The sequence below is a fragment of the Pteronotus mesoamericanus genome, unplaced genomic scaffold, assembly GCF_021234165.1.
Source record: "Pteronotus mesoamericanus isolate MK-2021 breed Mesoamerican mustached bat unplaced genomic scaffold, CSHL_Meso_final contig_90, whole genome shotgun sequence".
Classification (NCBI taxonomy): domain Eukaryota; kingdom Metazoa; phylum Chordata; class Mammalia; order Chiroptera; family Mormoopidae; genus Pteronotus; species Pteronotus mesoamericanus.
In genome coordinates this window covers 5023727-5042004 of record NW_026555277.1, presented here as the reverse complement: position 1 = coordinate 5042004, position 18278 = coordinate 5023727, and the positions used below count along the sequence as shown (strand labels likewise).

General features: G+C 40.5%; 1 protein-coding gene across 1 annotated transcript in view; it reads right to left on the bottom strand.

Annotated features, from left to right (window-relative positions):
- LOC129080585 (casein kinase II subunit alpha-like) overlaps nucleotides 1-17986 on the bottom strand; it is a 58506-nt gene extending 40520 nt beyond the window's left edge. Inside the window, 1 exon segment of the mRNA XM_054586118.1 lies at nucleotides 17833-17986. Within this exon segment, the coding sequence (XP_054442093.1) occupies nucleotides 17833-17986 (154 nt within the window).
- Between the last annotated feature and the right edge of the window lie 292 nt (nucleotides 17987-18278).

Genomic DNA, 18278 nt, shown 5'->3' with positions numbered 1-18278 from the left:
ATGTGACAAACACATATATTCTGTAATCTTCTGGTTCAATAGTCCAAGCAGTTCATTTACTATCAATGACTAACAATACAAATCATGTTATCAAGCAGGAGAAATGGCTGAGTTTGAAATTTTCTACTCAGTGTGTTTACTGTAGAGGAATATGAAATTGACCATTTTCAATTACTTTTAAAACAATGAAATGGAAATAATAATGGCCTTCTCAAGGAGGGAAATAGTGAAGTGTACATTTTTCACTGTGTTTATACTGTATCTGTGAAGTAAGCCCAGGGTAGCTCCTAATGGAGCTTTAAAAATTTCCCATAGGTCATCCAAATCTCACAATTTTTAAAAAATGCAGCATTTTTTCAATTTGAAGTGACAGAAAACACCAAAGAGTAACTTTATAGAGTAAGAAGATTTTGCTTGCTTTAAAATTTTTTTAAAAGGCAAGAAACTGGAATAAAATTATGGGATTTTTAAACATTTTTTTACTATGTAAATAGAGATCATAGGAAGAATAGTGGTCATAAACCATATGACAAAATGAGTCTTACTGTTCCATTATTGTCTGTTGTAGGCGGCTTGCAAAAAATGGTCCCACAATTCTCACTCTTCCCTGTGTCCATACCCATTACCAGATGACTTCAAAAGTCCACCAATCAAAATCTCCTATTCCCCCATCCAAGGGCAAGTGAGAGAGATACAGGAGGAGCAAGCAGCTGTGGAGGTTGGCAGGGGTAAGGAAGGAAAAGAGTCAGATCGAATTGTGACAGTAGAAGTGACCCTAGGACGGGGTAGAGTTAGGGTTAGGGTTAGGGTTTGGGTTTGGGTTAGGGTCAGGGTTGAGATCATCAGCATAACAGAGAATGGCTGGACAATCTGGGATGGCTTTTAACTAGTTTGGTCAACAGAATGTAGAAAAAATGAAGAGGTGCGAGTTGTGAGCCAAGGCCTCCAAAGACTGGATTCTCTGCTCTCCCTGTCTGCCTTTGTCTGAGAAAGAAGGCTGAGGTAACGCCTGGAACAGAGTTGAGTTGCCCAGGTGAGGGGCTCCTGGACCTGTAATAGCTGACCACAGACACATGAGTGAGCCTGAATGAGTCCTTCCCTCCTTGGTGCATCTCCAGGATCATTGGGTTTCCTTTTTTCACCAATAGTGGAGCAGACTCATGAGTCACACACAGCTTTTGACTATGGAACTCAAAAACCTGATTACAATCTAACATGCTTGCATGTATTTCCATTCAATGCAGGTAACCTTTAACACTACTAGAGGCAGAGTAATACAATGGGTAGGAGCATGGGCACTGCCACTTAGAAGCTATGTAAATTTGGGCCCACTTCTTAAAGAGACAACAATGATAATAAGGACACCTTCCTCAAGGAATTGTTAAGGACCCTACTCTGTTCTTGGTTCTTTCCCTACCTAAATATTTCTTCTTCTCAGGATCTATGGATTGCTGTTCCTTATTTCTGTGGCCAGATTCTCACAGCCCATGCCCCGGTACAGATGTTTATAAACATACCTTTTTCCTTTCTGGACAGGTACCCTCCCCACCCCCCTGCACCTTGCTGATTCATATCATCTCTGATCCCAGTTGGGGCCCTAAGAAAAATAAGTATATTAAATGAATAATAGCCAAAGGTCACTATAGCAAAGACCCTAACAACCATATGAGCCACATTATCATTCTTGATATTTTTATTATCCAATTTGGTAACACAACTTGACATTTCATGTCCCAAAGATATACTTTTGTTCATCATATATACACAAGGAGACTGGTCCCTATGTTGTAGGCTGAGGAAGCTATTTGTATTAAAATAAGATTATAGGGTATGTTTCAAGTGAATGGAAGCTATTGTTAGCATTCAACCTTGAGAGAAAGACTAAAAATTAAAACACAATTATTTAGATGTTTCTTAATACCCATCTCTACTTATGTCTTATACAAGGTATAAATAAGACAAATATTTAGTTAAATGAGGGATAGCTCTAGTCTTTCCCTACTGTCCTCTTTACTTCTTCTCTGAGGAAGCCGAGCTCAGGACGTGTGTAGTTGCTATTCACTCCATCTGATAACAAGCCTCACAGTTCTAGCTCTGCTAAAGGGCAAGCTGAGTGCTTTACTTAGTGAGATTAATCGTCTATCCTGCCTATATGGATGGGACTACAAACAGGGCCATGTCCCAGGTGACAGCCAATTTCCAAATGAGGCCAAGAATATTTAGAAGTGGTTACAGTTCTGACTTGGGATTTGTCTCCCAGAGATGCCATGGTGCCTATTTAATTTCCTGACATTTTCAGATGTGGAGAAAGAATCCGGCTGATGAGTCACCGATATTAATGGGGTTTTGAATTCTATTTGCTTCAACAGCTGCTTCTCCATTAGTCATTCACACACACACACAAAAATCATCTGGCAAACTCAGGGAAAAGGCAGTGTTGACAGCTACTCAGGTACCATTTCCATTATCAGACCTTGGCTGGTGCTTCATGGGAAAGGGAGTTGTTTGTTTCCTTGCTTTGTGTGTATCTGTTTGAGAAGCTCAAAATAACTTATTTAGATACTGCCTTGATAGAGAGGGCTTCATTCATTTAATGGACAGAAAACACCCTCAGAGCTTGAATAGTATGAACCTGCTTAATCATAACAGGGCAGAGGGTTACATAATATTTCAATACTGACTGTTTTTCTGGTTTTGGGGTTTTGCATATTTGCATGCCCTGATAAGAAAATGAAAAAAAAATACAATGAAGCATTTATTACCTTATTATTAGGGTAATAGTTTTCATTTCACAAATGTTCACACAGATCTAAAGTTTGAAGTTGAAGTATTAGAATATTTGAATCCTTGCTACCTGTGAGGTTCTCCAGCTGCCAACATCTCAAGTGGATTTTTAAGAGGCTCCCAAAAATGGCTGAGCTTGCTGAACAATCAAGTCCCTTCATCCTGTCTGAAAAATATAAGCATTGCCTATCCTTCTGCAGGTGTGTCATGGGGACATCTCAATTTCCTGCTCTTTCAATGCTTGGTAGACTGAAAGGGATGTGGTTCTAGACTGCCCTTATTGTGAGAGAACAAATGTAATTTTTATTCATAAAGCAACACCTCTTGAGTTCTCTGTCCTGAATTATGAGCCCATACCAAGGTTCTCAGTTAGTTGATCTCAACTATTAACATGCAAATGAAACACCTGGAGAGTCTGTTTACAATCCATAGTTTCAAGATACACCCTAAAAATTCTGGTCACCAATTCTGATGTGTGCTTTACTCAGTGAGATTGAGTAATGCACACCAAGTCAAAGCAATGCTTTGACATCAACCGAATGGCCTATAGTTCAACTAAGTTCTGACACTTTCTATACAGAGATAACATTAGATTCCATAGGTTAAGGGTTAAGTCCTACAACACTGGCAACTTCAGACACCAGTAGCAAGTGCAGGTTATCACCTGTGCTTCTGACTCAGTGGCCATAGATCGGAGGTTCCATAGAACCTCCTTGTTGGGTTTGATCAATTTGCTAGAGTGGCTAAAAGAACTCAGAGAAATAGTTTCCTCGTTAAGTTGCCGGTTTGTTGTAAAAAGATATAACTCAAGAACAGTGAGGTGAAAGAGAGGCATTGGCCAAGGGATGGGGGAAAGGCACCAAGCGTTCTTGCTCTCTCCAGGTGCCCACTCTCCCAATACCTCCACGTGTTCACCAACCTGGAAGCATTCCAAATTCTGTCCTTTGTGGTTTTTTATGGAGGTTTCATTACATAGCCATGGTTGATTGAATCATTGGTCATTGGCTATTGAGTCAACCTCCAGCTCCTCTCCATTTCCCAGTTGGGGATATGGCTCTGAAACTTCCAACTCTGTACTCCTGGCGTGTTCCCTTGGCAACCAGCCCCCACCCTCAGATGCCTTCTAAAAGTCACCTCATAACATAAACCTAGTTGCGGTGGAAAGGGGCCTTGAATAACAAGACCTCATTTCACTTTTAGGTCTCTGAAGAAATTTCCGGAACTGAGGATAAGAGACCAACTATTACGGCAAAGGTGTCTTTGTTACTCTTATCACTCAGGAAATTCTGAAGGATTTTGGAAGCTATGAGCCAGGAATCAGACAAAGATGAAATATTTATTCTTTATAAATCACAATATCACACACCTCTGGTAGTTCCTGGATAAAGCCCAGGAATCTTTAGTTTAATGAGGATATTAGTGATTCTGATTAAGGCGGTGCATAGTGCAAATGTTGAAAAGCACTGGTCAACCCCAGTGCAGTCTCTGGAATCTGTCTTGACAGAAAAAGACAACCCATTTCTTCATCAATACTTTGCTTATCAATAAGAAAGCTGGCACCACCAGTTTAACTAAGAAAGTAGAATGTTACATGGAAGAATCCAGGTTAAGAACTATATATCTCCATCCAGAATCCAAAACACTTCCGAGAGCCCCACTCAGGAAAAATCTAGAAAACAGATATCTGAGCCCTCAGATTGTGCAAGGAGTGATCGTCCCATCTTCAGGTGACCTAAAGAGCTATGTTATCACCCTCTTGTTCTGGGAGATCCTAGGTTCCGTATGATCTTGTTGGAAATTTGAGAACTCTTTGGGTTCTTCCAGCTCCTGACATGCACCCCTGCAAGATGGGTTAGGAAGAAGATTATTTCATTTATTTCGACTTGCTTGTGGAGAAAACAAATCCTGGCAGCTCCCTCCTGGATCCTGCTTAGAAAAGGAAAGGAACAGACATCTAAATACCACTCAGAGAATGTAGTGTGGTTTCTGCCACTGATGCTGCCATTGTCACCATGAAGAGCCATGTCTTAGGCAGGAGATGAGCTTGTATCTTTCCATAGCAACAAGGCCCTTCCCCTCCTCAGTGACTCAGGACTGCAAGGTAGCTTGCAGTATAAGGCTCAAGAAAGCTTAGAGTAATAGGGATGGGGCATAGTAGAGCCCCTTACAACCATAATTTCAGTCAAAACAATTGCCGTACTGCCCCTTGTCACCTGTGCATCACCGTGTCCTAAGAAGCTGAGGACCGTCCATGCCTACTGGCTCATGTTCAAGATGTTCTTCCCAATTATAAATTCTCCATATTAGTAAAAACTTCCAGATTATAAGGAACACAAACTCAACCCAAAGTAAATAAGGTTGTTGAACCAGGTGTGTTTGGGGGAGTGTTTATTGCTTAAGACACGGCTGTGCAGGGGTTTGAAGATGTCACCAGCTAACCCCCGCCTTCCTGTTACACTATGACCTACCTCTGCTCTGCATCTCCCTGCCGGGAAGCCTCATTCCACAGACAGGCTTTCACAATGCAGAGGGGCTATGTCTGCCGCTACCCACAAAACAACGTGGTTATTATAACTCCTGATGTTAAAAAAGAGAACGGATTATATTAAATTTGAGTGAGAATTCTGATTAGCACTGCTTGGGCCCTATACCTACCCCTGAATCAAACACTGGGTTAGAGTTTGGATCTCCCTGATTATCAACCTTGAATTATGACCGAACCTTGAGAGGAGGCGGGGAGGGTGAATAGGAGGAGAGGGAGTGAAAGGAGTGGGAGGCCAGCCTGCAGCAAAACAAAAACCTCCAGCTACTCTGCCTTTCTCCCTCTGCCCTTTACTCCTTGATCACTGACACTCAGCTCCAACGCAGCTGCCTCTAAGAAGCCTTGCAGAGCTCCCTCAGGCAGAACAGCTTCTCCTGACTGCTGACTATTCTTCACAGATTGTTTACTTATCTGACATTCCCAAAGGACAGGCCTCCTTAGGACACAAAGCAAACCAAAGACAAATTTATTTTTGTGTCTTGAGCACTTACCACCCTGGGACACCCCACCTTGATATTCTTTCTGGTAAAGCCCGATATGAAAAGCAAACATCATTCAGCAAGAAGTAGCAAAATCTGTGGTTTGGCCCCCTAGCCAGAGTGAAACTGGTTTAGATGGACCACTCAAGTATTCACCTGTGCAACTTTCTCCAACAAGGAATTGCCTCCAGAGCTTCTTCTGTTTCCATTTCAAATTTGTTATAGGAATAAAGGGTTCCATTTGCCTGCACACATCAAAGTCCAATCAAATGCAAATGGGGGTTTGCAGCCAAGAAAATAAAGGTCTATTTTTAAGGAAACGATGCCACGCCCAGAGTCACAGGTAAGCTAATCCGCAAAGGTCTGGCTCCTGGATGGCTTCCAGGGGATGGGTTATATAGGGGAAAATCATCCACCATGGTGAGGGAGTCGGGGTTAACAGTCTCATGACTGGTGGGGACCAGGGTAGGGAGTATCCTGTGTCAGGTCCTGATGTCAGCCATGGTGTTGTCCCATCTGGTTTCATGAGACTGTGGTCTGTAGGGTCATCTGCATTCAAAGGTCTGGGGCTGAAAGACAACTGAGATCTAGGTGTTCTCTTTAGCTTGGCTGAGACTCTGTTTCTGTGGTCAACAGACCTGAGGCTTTGTTCTTAAAACAGTTCGGTGCCGACCAGATTCTGCTGTCTTAACAGCCTACTGACTACAGAAGGGAGTGGGCGGACAGAAAAGAGAAAGGGTCATGTTAAAGAAATGGAGTTCCTGCATGGTTACAGGTTTCTTTTTAATTTCTTAAAACATATTTATTGGGGTATCATTTATATACCCTAAAATTCATTCATCTTCAATATACAAATCAATGATTTCTAGTAAACCTATAAACTTGTGCCGCCGTCATCATCATCCAACCTTAGGCTATTTTCACAACCCCCGAAAGATCCCTTGTGGCGGTCTGTGGTCACTCCTCCTTCCCCCTGCAGCCGCAGGTGGGCACTGATTTACTTTCTGTCTCTCTGGATTTGTCTTTTCTAGAACTTGTATGTATGTGGAACATATATATGCGGTCTTTTGTGTCCGCCTTCTTTCATTTAACATAATGTTGGTTTGTCCATGTCGCAGTACATACCAGTATTTTATTCCTTTAAGTTTCTGAATAGTTATCTATTGGATGGATGTATTACACTTTGCTCATCCAGGGCCAGGTCTATCCTGTGAAAGAGACAGCACATCCATGGAGAAAGGAGAGAGCAGAAGCGGCTATGGTCTTGACGGCCCCAGGTTTCGAATTCCTTGCTTGTGAAGGCCAACATTCTTCTCCCACTTACTAGGACCCAGTAAATGCTGCCACTCTACAGAGGAAATACAGTCAATAATAAGTACGTACAATGTCAGATGGGTACTAGATTTATTGGGGGATCACTTTGTGAGTTTTATAAATGTTTAATTACTATGTTGTACACCTGAAACTACCATAACACCGTATGTCAACTGTAAGCAAAAAATAAAAACAAATTAAATGCTGCCACTCTGACCTACAGCCCATCCTGGCAGAGTGCTGGGGACAGACGAGCAGACCATGACAACAATAACAGGGGAGCCCAGCCCAGAGCCTTCTGTGAGGGAATATTGTGAATGCAGAGTCCTTCATATGCTGCTGCAAAGAAAGATAGAGTCAGTTTACAGAAAACGGATTTGGTTGGAACTCAGAACTTTTACATATATAACTGGAGAAAAGTGTACCAAATTTAATTCAAAGAGTAATTGCTCTGAAGAAGGTGATTTTAACTTGTATATTTATGTTTCTAAAAATTCTGCAAGAGTCTTAGAAGCATTTTATGGAGAAAGGGAACAGTTTCCTTTCATTTTTCAAGGAAAAGGATAATGAAGGCAATCTCTTACAAGATAAAAGTGTATTCTTTTCCACGCTAATTTTTCAAGAGTATTCTTTTCCAACACACCAACACAATGTGCGTGCACACACAGGCACGCACACTCCTTGCTCTTTGTTTAAACATGCAAACATCTTTGACGTTTCATTCTTCCCCATTTAGTGCCATTTAAACTGAGCTTTGTTAATTAAATAAACAATTAGTTCTGAGGTCACATTGAGGGTATAACGGGGGCTGCGGTGAAGAGAGCGTTAGGAAATGAGCTCACACGTTATCTGCAATTTTATTTCAGAGCACGCACACCACAGCGCTCTGCATCCAGGGCACAAGAGATTCCTCATAAAATAAATTTACAGTGAAAAATAATGAGGGAGATTTCAGCCAGTCATCCATCTGCTGTCTGTTCCTGGAGGGCCCTGGACAGACAGCGCACGGCCACGCTGAATGGCAACAAGGTGACATTTCGTGTGCACGGCTCATTGAAAAGAGCGAATGGAGGCCAGCCCAGCAACAGCGCCTTGAGGGGGAAATAAACCTTGTTATTGCTAGCACCATTGTTGTAGCTGGTGAGTTTATCCCAGCTTTCAATGCCCTGTGGCAATGTGGGGACACTGCAGAAAACTAGAATAATGGTGGTGTTTACTGGAACAGCAGACCCAGCAGGAGCCAGGCGGGGCAGCAGGCGCGATCTCCACAAAACTGCGCACGAAGGGCCTCGGCGATATTTCCTTGTCTTATTCATGTCATACTCTACTTTTTTTTTTTTCTGCACAGGTTTCAGTACGAAAGAATTATGGATATACTCTTAATGTAAAAAGCCAGTTTTAGAGAGGAAAGGTAGTTACTGGAAAAAGACTGGATATTTCATTGTTTCATTAAAGAGAGCCGAGTTTTGAAATGCCAGTCTTGTGATTGACCCCAAGAAAAGGCCCCCAGGAGGATTGACATATGTGCATGAGAAGGTCTGTTCTGACATGGGACCCCCCTCACACCCCGAAGGTCCCCACATCTTCAACCCGGTTTCCTGCTAATGCCTCCATTACACAAGAACAAGTTATATGAGTTTCTTGGGAGAAAATATCGAGAAAATCCTAGTTTTCTGTGATGCCACCAATCAGTGAGGACCATCACTAACATTTTATCTATAATAGTCTGAACTTCTTTTTAGTAATCAGAATATGTAAATGTACATACATCTATTTAGGGATTCTTTTTACAAATGAATTCATCTTGAAATACATTTTGCAATTTACTTTTCTTCACTCAATAATAAAGCATGCACAGTTCACATCATTAGATACACATTTGCATTTTCATTCCAAATAGCTATTTTGCATTGTGTAGGATGGAAATTCTGTAATTCACTTAAACTCAGAATTAGAAAAAAGGCAAAAGCCTGACAACTATAAGTGACAATTCCCAACTTTCACAGGTACTCTGCTCAAAATACCACGTGACACATTCCTGCACACACAGCTGCGCACATGACTACATCACAACGTAATACTAGAGAGAAGGCCGCAGTGAACCTTGAAGGTTGGAAAAATTCTGAAAATATTATAAAGTGTATTGAGTGCGGACGTGTGAGTTCATCGCACACCATCTTAAATGTCCTTGTCTGCTGCAAACCCTGCCTCAGTTGCTCTGCACAGAGTAGGTAATTAAAAGATATTAGATTGGAAATGAATAAAGGAGAGGAAGTCACAGGTGATTCTTGCCATGAGCTGGAGAACTCTGAACTTAAGCATGTGTTCTTTATGTCCTCTCCCAACTAGGGTTAAAAAAAAACAACCCATAAGATACAAAGAAAGCAACTCTTGTCTCAAACTGTAAAAAAAGAAAAATGGAGAGAAGATGAGAGCTAGCTTAGTATTTGCAAGCTGCAGTTAAGGATATTATGAGGTCGGAGTACTTGAATATCATCAAGTTGCAAATTTGCAAATGTTCATTGTAATCAGCTTCACTTTATGTACAGAAAAACATTTTCTTGCCTCTGTATAAATGCCATAGCATCAGTGCAAGTGATATATGGAATTGGCAGGTGAAGACTGCAATTTTTATTTTATAGAGAAATATAGATCTATGGCTCTGGAAAATGTATGATGAGCATTACCTGTCTATGAAATCAGTTGAAAACCTGTAAGGTCCTTGTGCAAGGTGGGAAGCATCTATCTTTGACCTACATGGTAAAGCATCAAGCCATGCCAAGACTTCCTACCTTTCCCTTTCTTATTTTTTAACATCTAACAGAAATCTCACTTTTCGAGCAATCCATAACAGGATCCCAGCTGATTTTACATCATCTTTTTCTTGCAAAATGTTTGCCAACCTTCTATTTTATATAGAAGCTTATAAAGTAGCTTCTATATTCCTTCCAGTAAACGGAAATATTCTTAAATGCACATACACTATGGACAGACTTCAGAGATATTTCACCACAAATGTCAATGGGAAATGGGAAAAGCTTTAAAGTCAGTCATTGCATCCGTAGCAAAGGTCAAAAACGCTGCTGAAGTTGCCGATTTGATTCCAGTATACTCCGGTTTTCTGCTTGGTGAAAAGCCGCTGCTCTTATGTCAAGTTCTTCTGTTCAAATGTTTACTGAATGTAATCCTTACTTAACCAGTGGGCCTTTGCCATAGAAACTATTCTAGCAACCAAGATGAGCACCAGCAGAAAGATGAGCAAACACTGGAAAAGACATCTGCAGAAACACCACGGGTCCTGAGAAGATCAACTTCTGTGTGTGAACTGCTGGGGAAGTGAGTATCTGTTATGTAACTGAGGGTCCTCATAATTTTGATTTGATTTAAACTGTAGTTTTTAAACAATCACTTTTTTCTTCTCTCTCAGCTCCCTTCGCTCACCTGACTGACCTTAGTCTCTCACCTTGATGATTGTTGACCCGTGAGGCAACTGAAGGCAGTAAGCGCCTGTGAAGCTTAAAGACAACATCTTCATCTAAATTTTGTTTCAGCCCCTGAACCCTAAGGTTGGATGACACCCTTGGCTACTTCTCCTTGAAATCAGTTCCACATGCTAGAGCTCACCTCTGAGTTGTCTCGGAGATCCGAAGAAATGGTTTATTACACTTATCTCACCTTTGACCAATCAGCTCCTAACACAACACCCAACCTATAACCCACAGTGTCTTATTATTTTGTCTTATATCATTTGTAACATACACACCATTGGGTAGTTGGGTCTTTTAGAGCATGACTTCCCCTACCTCCAGATTGGTCAATTCTACTAAACAAATTTCTTTCTTTCCTGTAAACTCCTGCTCATACATTTTTTGGCCAGAGCATGCAGACAGAAGGAACTTAATTACTGGCTTTTGGTAACAGTTACACATTCATGAGCACACTGGGATCAAATGCTCTGCCAGCCTTTTGCCATCATCCTTGGTTTTCAGCATAGAAAGCCAGACTAAGGATGTCTGTCTAAAGATGCTCTCCTCCATCTGTGATTATATACCACCTGGAATTACAATTATTGAGCTTGTCAGTCTTCCTGCTCAGCCCTTCCAGTTTCAGGCATAATAACCTGCAACAAGCTAACTCAATTGCATTTTTTAAATATAATCCATTCATTCTTTCAATCACTATTCATTGATTACCTACCAATGTTGGGCATTCAACTAGGGGCTGAGGATGCAGTACTGAATGAGATAGAGAGGATCACATTTTCTGGGAAGTTTAAATGCCAGTAAATGAAGAAAGAAAATCAATCCAGCTATTCATCCATCCATCTATACATACATCAAACATAAATAAGCAAGCAATCTCAGGTACTTGTAGTAGGTATTACGAAGAAATTAAACTAAGTGATGTGAAAGCAAAGTAGGTGGGAGCTAGATTTAGGTAACTTGGTCAGTGAAGGTTTATTCATGTGTGATCCAAGCAGAAGGAAAAGCTGATGTGAAGGGACCAATGTAGAAAACAGAAATAAGTTCAGAGAGTCTGAAGTGTAGTGAGAGTGTAATGAACTACTGAGCAAGGGGTGTCCGGGGAAAATAGGAGAAAATCCCCACAACCCATGGTTTGGTAGAGCCACAACTGGACAATGTGGCTTAAGATACTTTTCAAAACAAAGGCTAGTTTAATAGCTGTGCTATTGCCCCAGGGCAAGGTGAATGTGACTTACAGACTGCATACTAGCCAAGGGAGGCAGGTTTCCCCAATCACTGAATCACTCTTGCCCTGACTGGGCATGGCAGGCAAATAAATGTAAACAAGACATGAGAAATGGCAAATGTAGCTCATTGTGGGAGGAGTCAGAGATGAGGTCATGCAGGAGACTCTGGGTCAGGATTTAAACTAAAGGCAGGCAGCCATGAGGGGATTTGGCCACGTGGCTTAGAAGGCGATAGAAGAGCCATGAGAGAGGAATGATGTAGCAGCCTTGTGAGCAGGAGAAGTAAGCCAGCAACTATGTGCTTTGTAGTCAGGGTCCAGCCATGCAGCCTGGAGTAGTAAGAAAGGAGACATGTTGCTGCTCTGACCGTGCCTGTTCTAGCTGACTCCAAAGGCTCTCCCTCCCAAGCTGCTGACCTGCTGCCTTGCAAAAGTGGACTCTATCTGGACTCTCAGGACTTATGTCTTTCCTGAATTTGACCATGATTCAGTGCACCACGACGCATGCTCTCTTGAGCTATTACATTGAAGCTGATGACAATGTCCCCCAGATTCTGAAGGAGAGAGCTGCTGTAAGACTGTGCAGTCAGCTTAAATTCAGATAAGGAGATGGGGAACTTTTGGGGCTTTTGGCTTATAGCTTGGAGGGAAACCAGGGAAGCGCTGGGTCTAATGGAAATAACGAGGCCCTAAGCTTAAATGCTCCCAGCCCCTGACAAGGTTGGAGTATTGTAAATAAAGATCTGCTCCTTCCAGCATTAATTGTTGGGTCATTCACCAAGGTGCCACAAGCATGGGCTCCTGTTTGTTTGGTTACAAGAGTAGTCCTGCCTTGGTCTCATGATTTAGGCTGCACCTTGACATATGATGTTGCTTCCATGGGGTCAGACCCTGTCCTGTGGTTCACGAGGCTGGCCGTGTCCTATTTTAACCAAGAAGTATAGCCATTTCTATTCCCCATGAAGAAGATTCTACCTGAGTGTCATCACTGTTCTGAACTCACATCCCACCAGATCTGCGTTCTAGGAAATCTGGTCACATCATGTCAGTTACTGCATCTTGGATTGCTGGCCAGTTGTCCCAGGGTGGTTGCTTGAGCCTTGACCATGTCTAATCAAATTCTGTTCCCATTTTCCCACCAGACTAGGATAGGGTGTTATACTTTATACATATTAGGTTTATGGGAGTATGTTTACATACAGTAAAATTCACTTACTTTTGTGAACATTTCTGAGTTCGACAAATGCATATAGTCACATAACCACTACCATAATAAATATATAGACTATTTCCAAAAACCCTAAATTTTTTCCACATCACTTTGTAGTCATTCCCTACTCCAAGACTTTGGCAATCACTGATCTATTTTATTTCCCTATAGTTTTGGCTTTTCCAGATTTTCAGACAAATGGAATTAGAGAGTACATAAACGTTTTGAGTCTTGCTTCTTTCACCTAGCATAATACATTTATTTCATATATCAGTGGATCTCTTTCTTACTGAATAATATTTCATTGTGGGTATGTACCATAGTTTATTTTTCCTATAAGTAGATGAAGGCTTTTTGGTTAGCTCCAGTTTATAGCAATTGCAAAAAAAGCCTTTATAAACATTTAAGCACAGATTTTTGTGGGAATATATGATTTAATTCCTCTCGAGTAAATATCTAGGGGTGGAATTTCCAAGTTGTATGGCAAGCGTGTAAACATTTAACATTATGAGACTGACATACTTCTAATGATTAATTCGTCTGTCTGAACAGTGCAACTTTGTGTAACAAAATGAAGATTAACCCTGGAATTAAAGACCTTGCTTCAAGTCACACATTCAAAACTAACAACTTTCATGACTGTAGGTAAATTATTGCATCATTTTCCTGGACTCATTTCTTTGTCTATGGAATGTGGATTATCATAATTTACAGAGGCATTGCTATTGCAGCACAAACTGACTGGGAGGGCTTTATAAAATGTAAATTGTGTACTCTGGTTTCTCTTCAGATCATACAAATCTTTAGTCTTTTACTAAAATGTAAATTGTTATATTTTATTACAAATTATTATTATATTATTATATATTTTACTATAATATATTATAAATGAGTGGTCCTTTTCATGTTTGATGCATGCTACAAGTACAAAACTGTAATCATACATTTGTTTCCTTTTTAGAAAATAAAGTTTCAGAGTTGCGATGCTCAATAAGGTAGCCACTAGCCACATTGTGTATTTAAATTTAGATTAATTAAAATTAAACACAGTTAAAGATCTAGTGTTCTTAGTTGCACTAGCCACAAATCAAATGCTTGATAGCCACATATAGCTAGTGGCTACCTTATTGGACAATGCAGATGATAAAACATTTGTGTATAAATTGTAGATGGTGCTACTCTACAGAACAAATAGTATGCCTCTGGTCTTCTCAGTTAAAAAAATTTAAAAAATTCTAGAACCCATTTGCAACTCAATAATAATAATTTTGCTGTGATGACCATTATTTGCTTTGATCTTGAGACTTTTAATCAGCCCTCTATGCCCACACAGCCAGGCAACCAATGGCTTGTGAAGATGAGCCCCAGACACCTGCTTACAAGCGATGAAATTATCCTGCACGTTCCTGGTCTGCTCCCATTTAGACCCAACCTTGCCAGAGCCCTTACTCCCAACTGTCTCATTTATTATCTTGTTCTTGCTCCTTTGGGCTTGACATTGGCTTCTAAATTCTCTAGCTTGATTTGGGGTTTTCCCCCCTCTATTTTTCTAGAGTACCTACCTCTAACTGGTACAGCGAATAGTCAGTTCCCCCAAGACTAATCCAATTTATGGTGCTGACCGCCCTCCCCATGTTCACCTACCCAACCCCGCCTGGGATGGGAGAGATGGGTAATGATGCTCTGAGGGCGGCAGCGGCTGCTCAGGTCATGTCAAGGTGGTTGGCTATTGACAGGGGTCATGAATTCAAATGCTCTCAGGAGGCAGGCGAGCAATGGCGATGAATGAAGCAGGCTGGTGTCACAGTAGGCAGTGGAGAAGACTGAAACAGACCGGCAGATGGGCAGGCAGTGCCCCATCATGAGAAGCCAATCGAATAAAAATGCGTAACAGTCTATAGGCAACTGGAAGTACAGAAATGGAAAAGGAAGGGCTAACGCTATTGGTTTTTTTTTTTTGTAGATAATGACATAGTGTCTTGGGAAAACATGAGCGAATCAATGCTAAAACCAATAAAAATAATAAAGAATTCAGTCAGCTGGAAAGAAATAAAACTTGCCTACAAAAATTAATATGCTTCATATATACAAACAACAACCAACTAGAACATATAATGGAAAAGCACATTATTTACAATAGAAGAAAAAAGAAAAGAGAAAAGAAGAAATAAGCTGAACAAGTATCTGGAAAATCCAAATAAGGAAAGCTTTAAAACACTAAAAAAAAAAAAGACAAAATTAGATTGGAACATATGAAAAGACAACCTTGATCTCGAACAAACCTATTTAACTTCATTAACCTGACACGTGTCCCTCCCGCAATGTATAAAAGTAAGCAGATCTCAATAAAAGCAACAGTTTACTTTTTCTTGAGCTGAGTTTATTTTAAAGTTTACATGTATTTTTACCTTTTGAGAAAATCTTGTAAGACTCAGAAAGAAGAGCAATATGAGCAATCAAGTTTTGCCAGATTAAAACATAGTATGCAACTTGCATAATTAAAGCAGAGTGCTCCTGGGGTCCAATTAAGGGGACTAGAATGTTCAAAAATTGAAGGAAAAACATTGGTAATTCCAACTACAGAAATTTAACTTAAAACATTTTTAATGGAAGAATGCTGTCAGAAAAGTCAGAAGACAAATTACAAACAGGGAGAAAATGTTTGCCACATAGAAAAAAGGCAGACCTCCTTAATTTATAAATAACTCTTAAAATGAGAAAAACAGAACCACCAAAAACCTTACACAAAAATGGACGAAAAACATGAACATGTAGTTCAGAAAAAAGACAAATAAATTAACATGTGAGCAAGAAAGGATGCTCAGTTTTTACGTATAATAAAAATAAATGCACCTACAAAACTTAGATACCATGTCTTACCTCTGTTGGCAAAAATCAAAAGCTTGAGAAATAGGTTGTGAGGTGACACACACTATAGTCATACCTCGCTACTGGTTATACAAAATAATACAAACCTAAGCTGGGCAGTCGGCATTCTGTTACATAATTATATGCATTTCCCCTCTCAGCTAGCAATCCTAATTCTAGGAATCTACCTGAAGGCATACCTCCACAAAATGAAAAAATATAAACACAATTTTTTATTGAGGTATCATTTCTAGTTGCAAAAGACTGAAAACAACCCAAATATTTGACAACTGGGGAACTGTTGAATAAACTGTGGTATATCCACACAATGGAGTACTTTGCAGCTTTGGAAAAAAAAATAAGAGTTTTCTGGAGGGGTACAGAGTAGATTCCAATATATACTCTAACATTAAAAAGTCGAGATATAAAATATTGTATATGGCATAATACGCTAATTTTTGTGAACAACTTATTGGGGTTTACTTGATATGCTAAGAACTGCAAGTATTCAATGTGTACAATTTGAAGAGTATGGACATGTGCAAACACCCTTGATACCATGACCACAGTGAAGGTAATAGAGGTATCTAACACTTCCCAAAGTTTCCATGTGTCCATTGGTTTTTGTTTTGTTTTGGTAACAACACTTAACATGAGATCTACCCGTTTAACAAATTTTGAAATGCACGACACCATATTGTTAGCTATAGGCACTATGTCATGCAACAGATCTCTATAGAGTTTATTTATCTAGCATAACTGGAACGTACACCCATTGAATTACAACTCCCCATTTCCTCCACCCCCAGTTCCTGGCAACCTCTACTGCATTCTCCGTTCCTATGAGTTTGCAGCATTTGTCCTTTTGTGGCTGGCTTATTATACTCAGCATCACGTCCTCCAGGTTCACCCATCTTTGCCAATAGTAAGGTTACTATCTTTTTTAAGACTGAATAACAGTCCATCATATGGATACACCACAGTTTCTTCACCCATTCTCTGTTGATAGACACGTGGGTGGTTTCCATACTACATTTTTTAAAATTTTTTTATCATTCAAATACATTTGTCAGCATTTTCCCACCACCAGTTACATTTTTCTATCTTTTAAAAAAACAGATAAAACAAACGAAAATGGTTACCAAAGGGGGTGGAGGGAGTAGAATGGAAATAAGAATTTTATGGGTATACATCTTTTAAAAAAAAAGATTTCACTTATTTATTTTTAGAGAAGGGGAGGGAGAGAGAAAGGAAGAGAAACATCAATGTGTGGTTGCATGTCGCGCGCCCCCTGCTGCAGACCTAGCCTGCAACCCAGACATGTGCTCTGCACTAGAAATCCAACGGGCAACCCTTTGGTACACAGGCCAGCGCGCAGACCACTGAGCCACACCAGATGGGGCAATGGGTATGCATCTTAATGTACTTTTGAGTTACACAAGTGTTTCACAAATTCAAAAGTAAAATTAAGTCAAAAAGGATGAGACAATTCACAAGATGCCAGCAGGCTGAACTGATGTACCTATTGACCAGGGGGGACCTAGTCAATGACCTGCAGGCTCTAGGATATCATTGACTTTCTGAGGGGCATTTTGAAGCTGTGGATGAGAAACATGGGCTTGGGGAAGGAAAACTGACATTTAAAATTAGGTGAAACTGATTTCATTCACCTTCATAAAGGCTAATCGCCAGTTACATTATAATTAGCTGTTCAATTCTGTTACCTTCACAATGTGCAGAGATATTAGTCACAGGTTTTTCATTCTGACTTTTAATTTTTTTCCCCAAAGTGACTTTGATCACATACCATGTTCAAAAACTTATTATTCCGTTTCTAAGATTTCAGGAAACAAGGCCAAGCTTTCTCCTCATTTCCATCATCTGACTCACACACCATGCCCCTGAGGCAGCAACAGCAAACATACGGGTGTCAGCAATTACGGGCTGACTCATCAGGAAAACGTGGACAATTAACCTATTGAACATCTCTCCCGCAGGCATTTCAGCCTCAATAGGACCATCTGCACCGCGTGTGCCCAGTGTAGGAGCCCAGCCAACCTGCCCTGCGTTCTCACGCATTTCCGCTCTGATGCCAGCCCAGAAGAAATCCATAACCCCACAGTGCCGCTGCCTCAGCAACCAAGCAAAAATTCAAAACATTCCTTTTAAGCTGAACAGACTGTTTCTGGGTGACTCTGCTCCCCCCGTGCTAACCCTGAAAGCACCCCAAACCTTAAGGTAAGGATTCCCTACCATTGCAATCTTTCCCATAACAGTTTACAAAATACCATCAAGATTAAGAGTCTATTAATTTTTGTTTGAGTACAGGTTTAGCTCTTTGGCTTGCTGAGCGGCCATAGAAAAATCACAT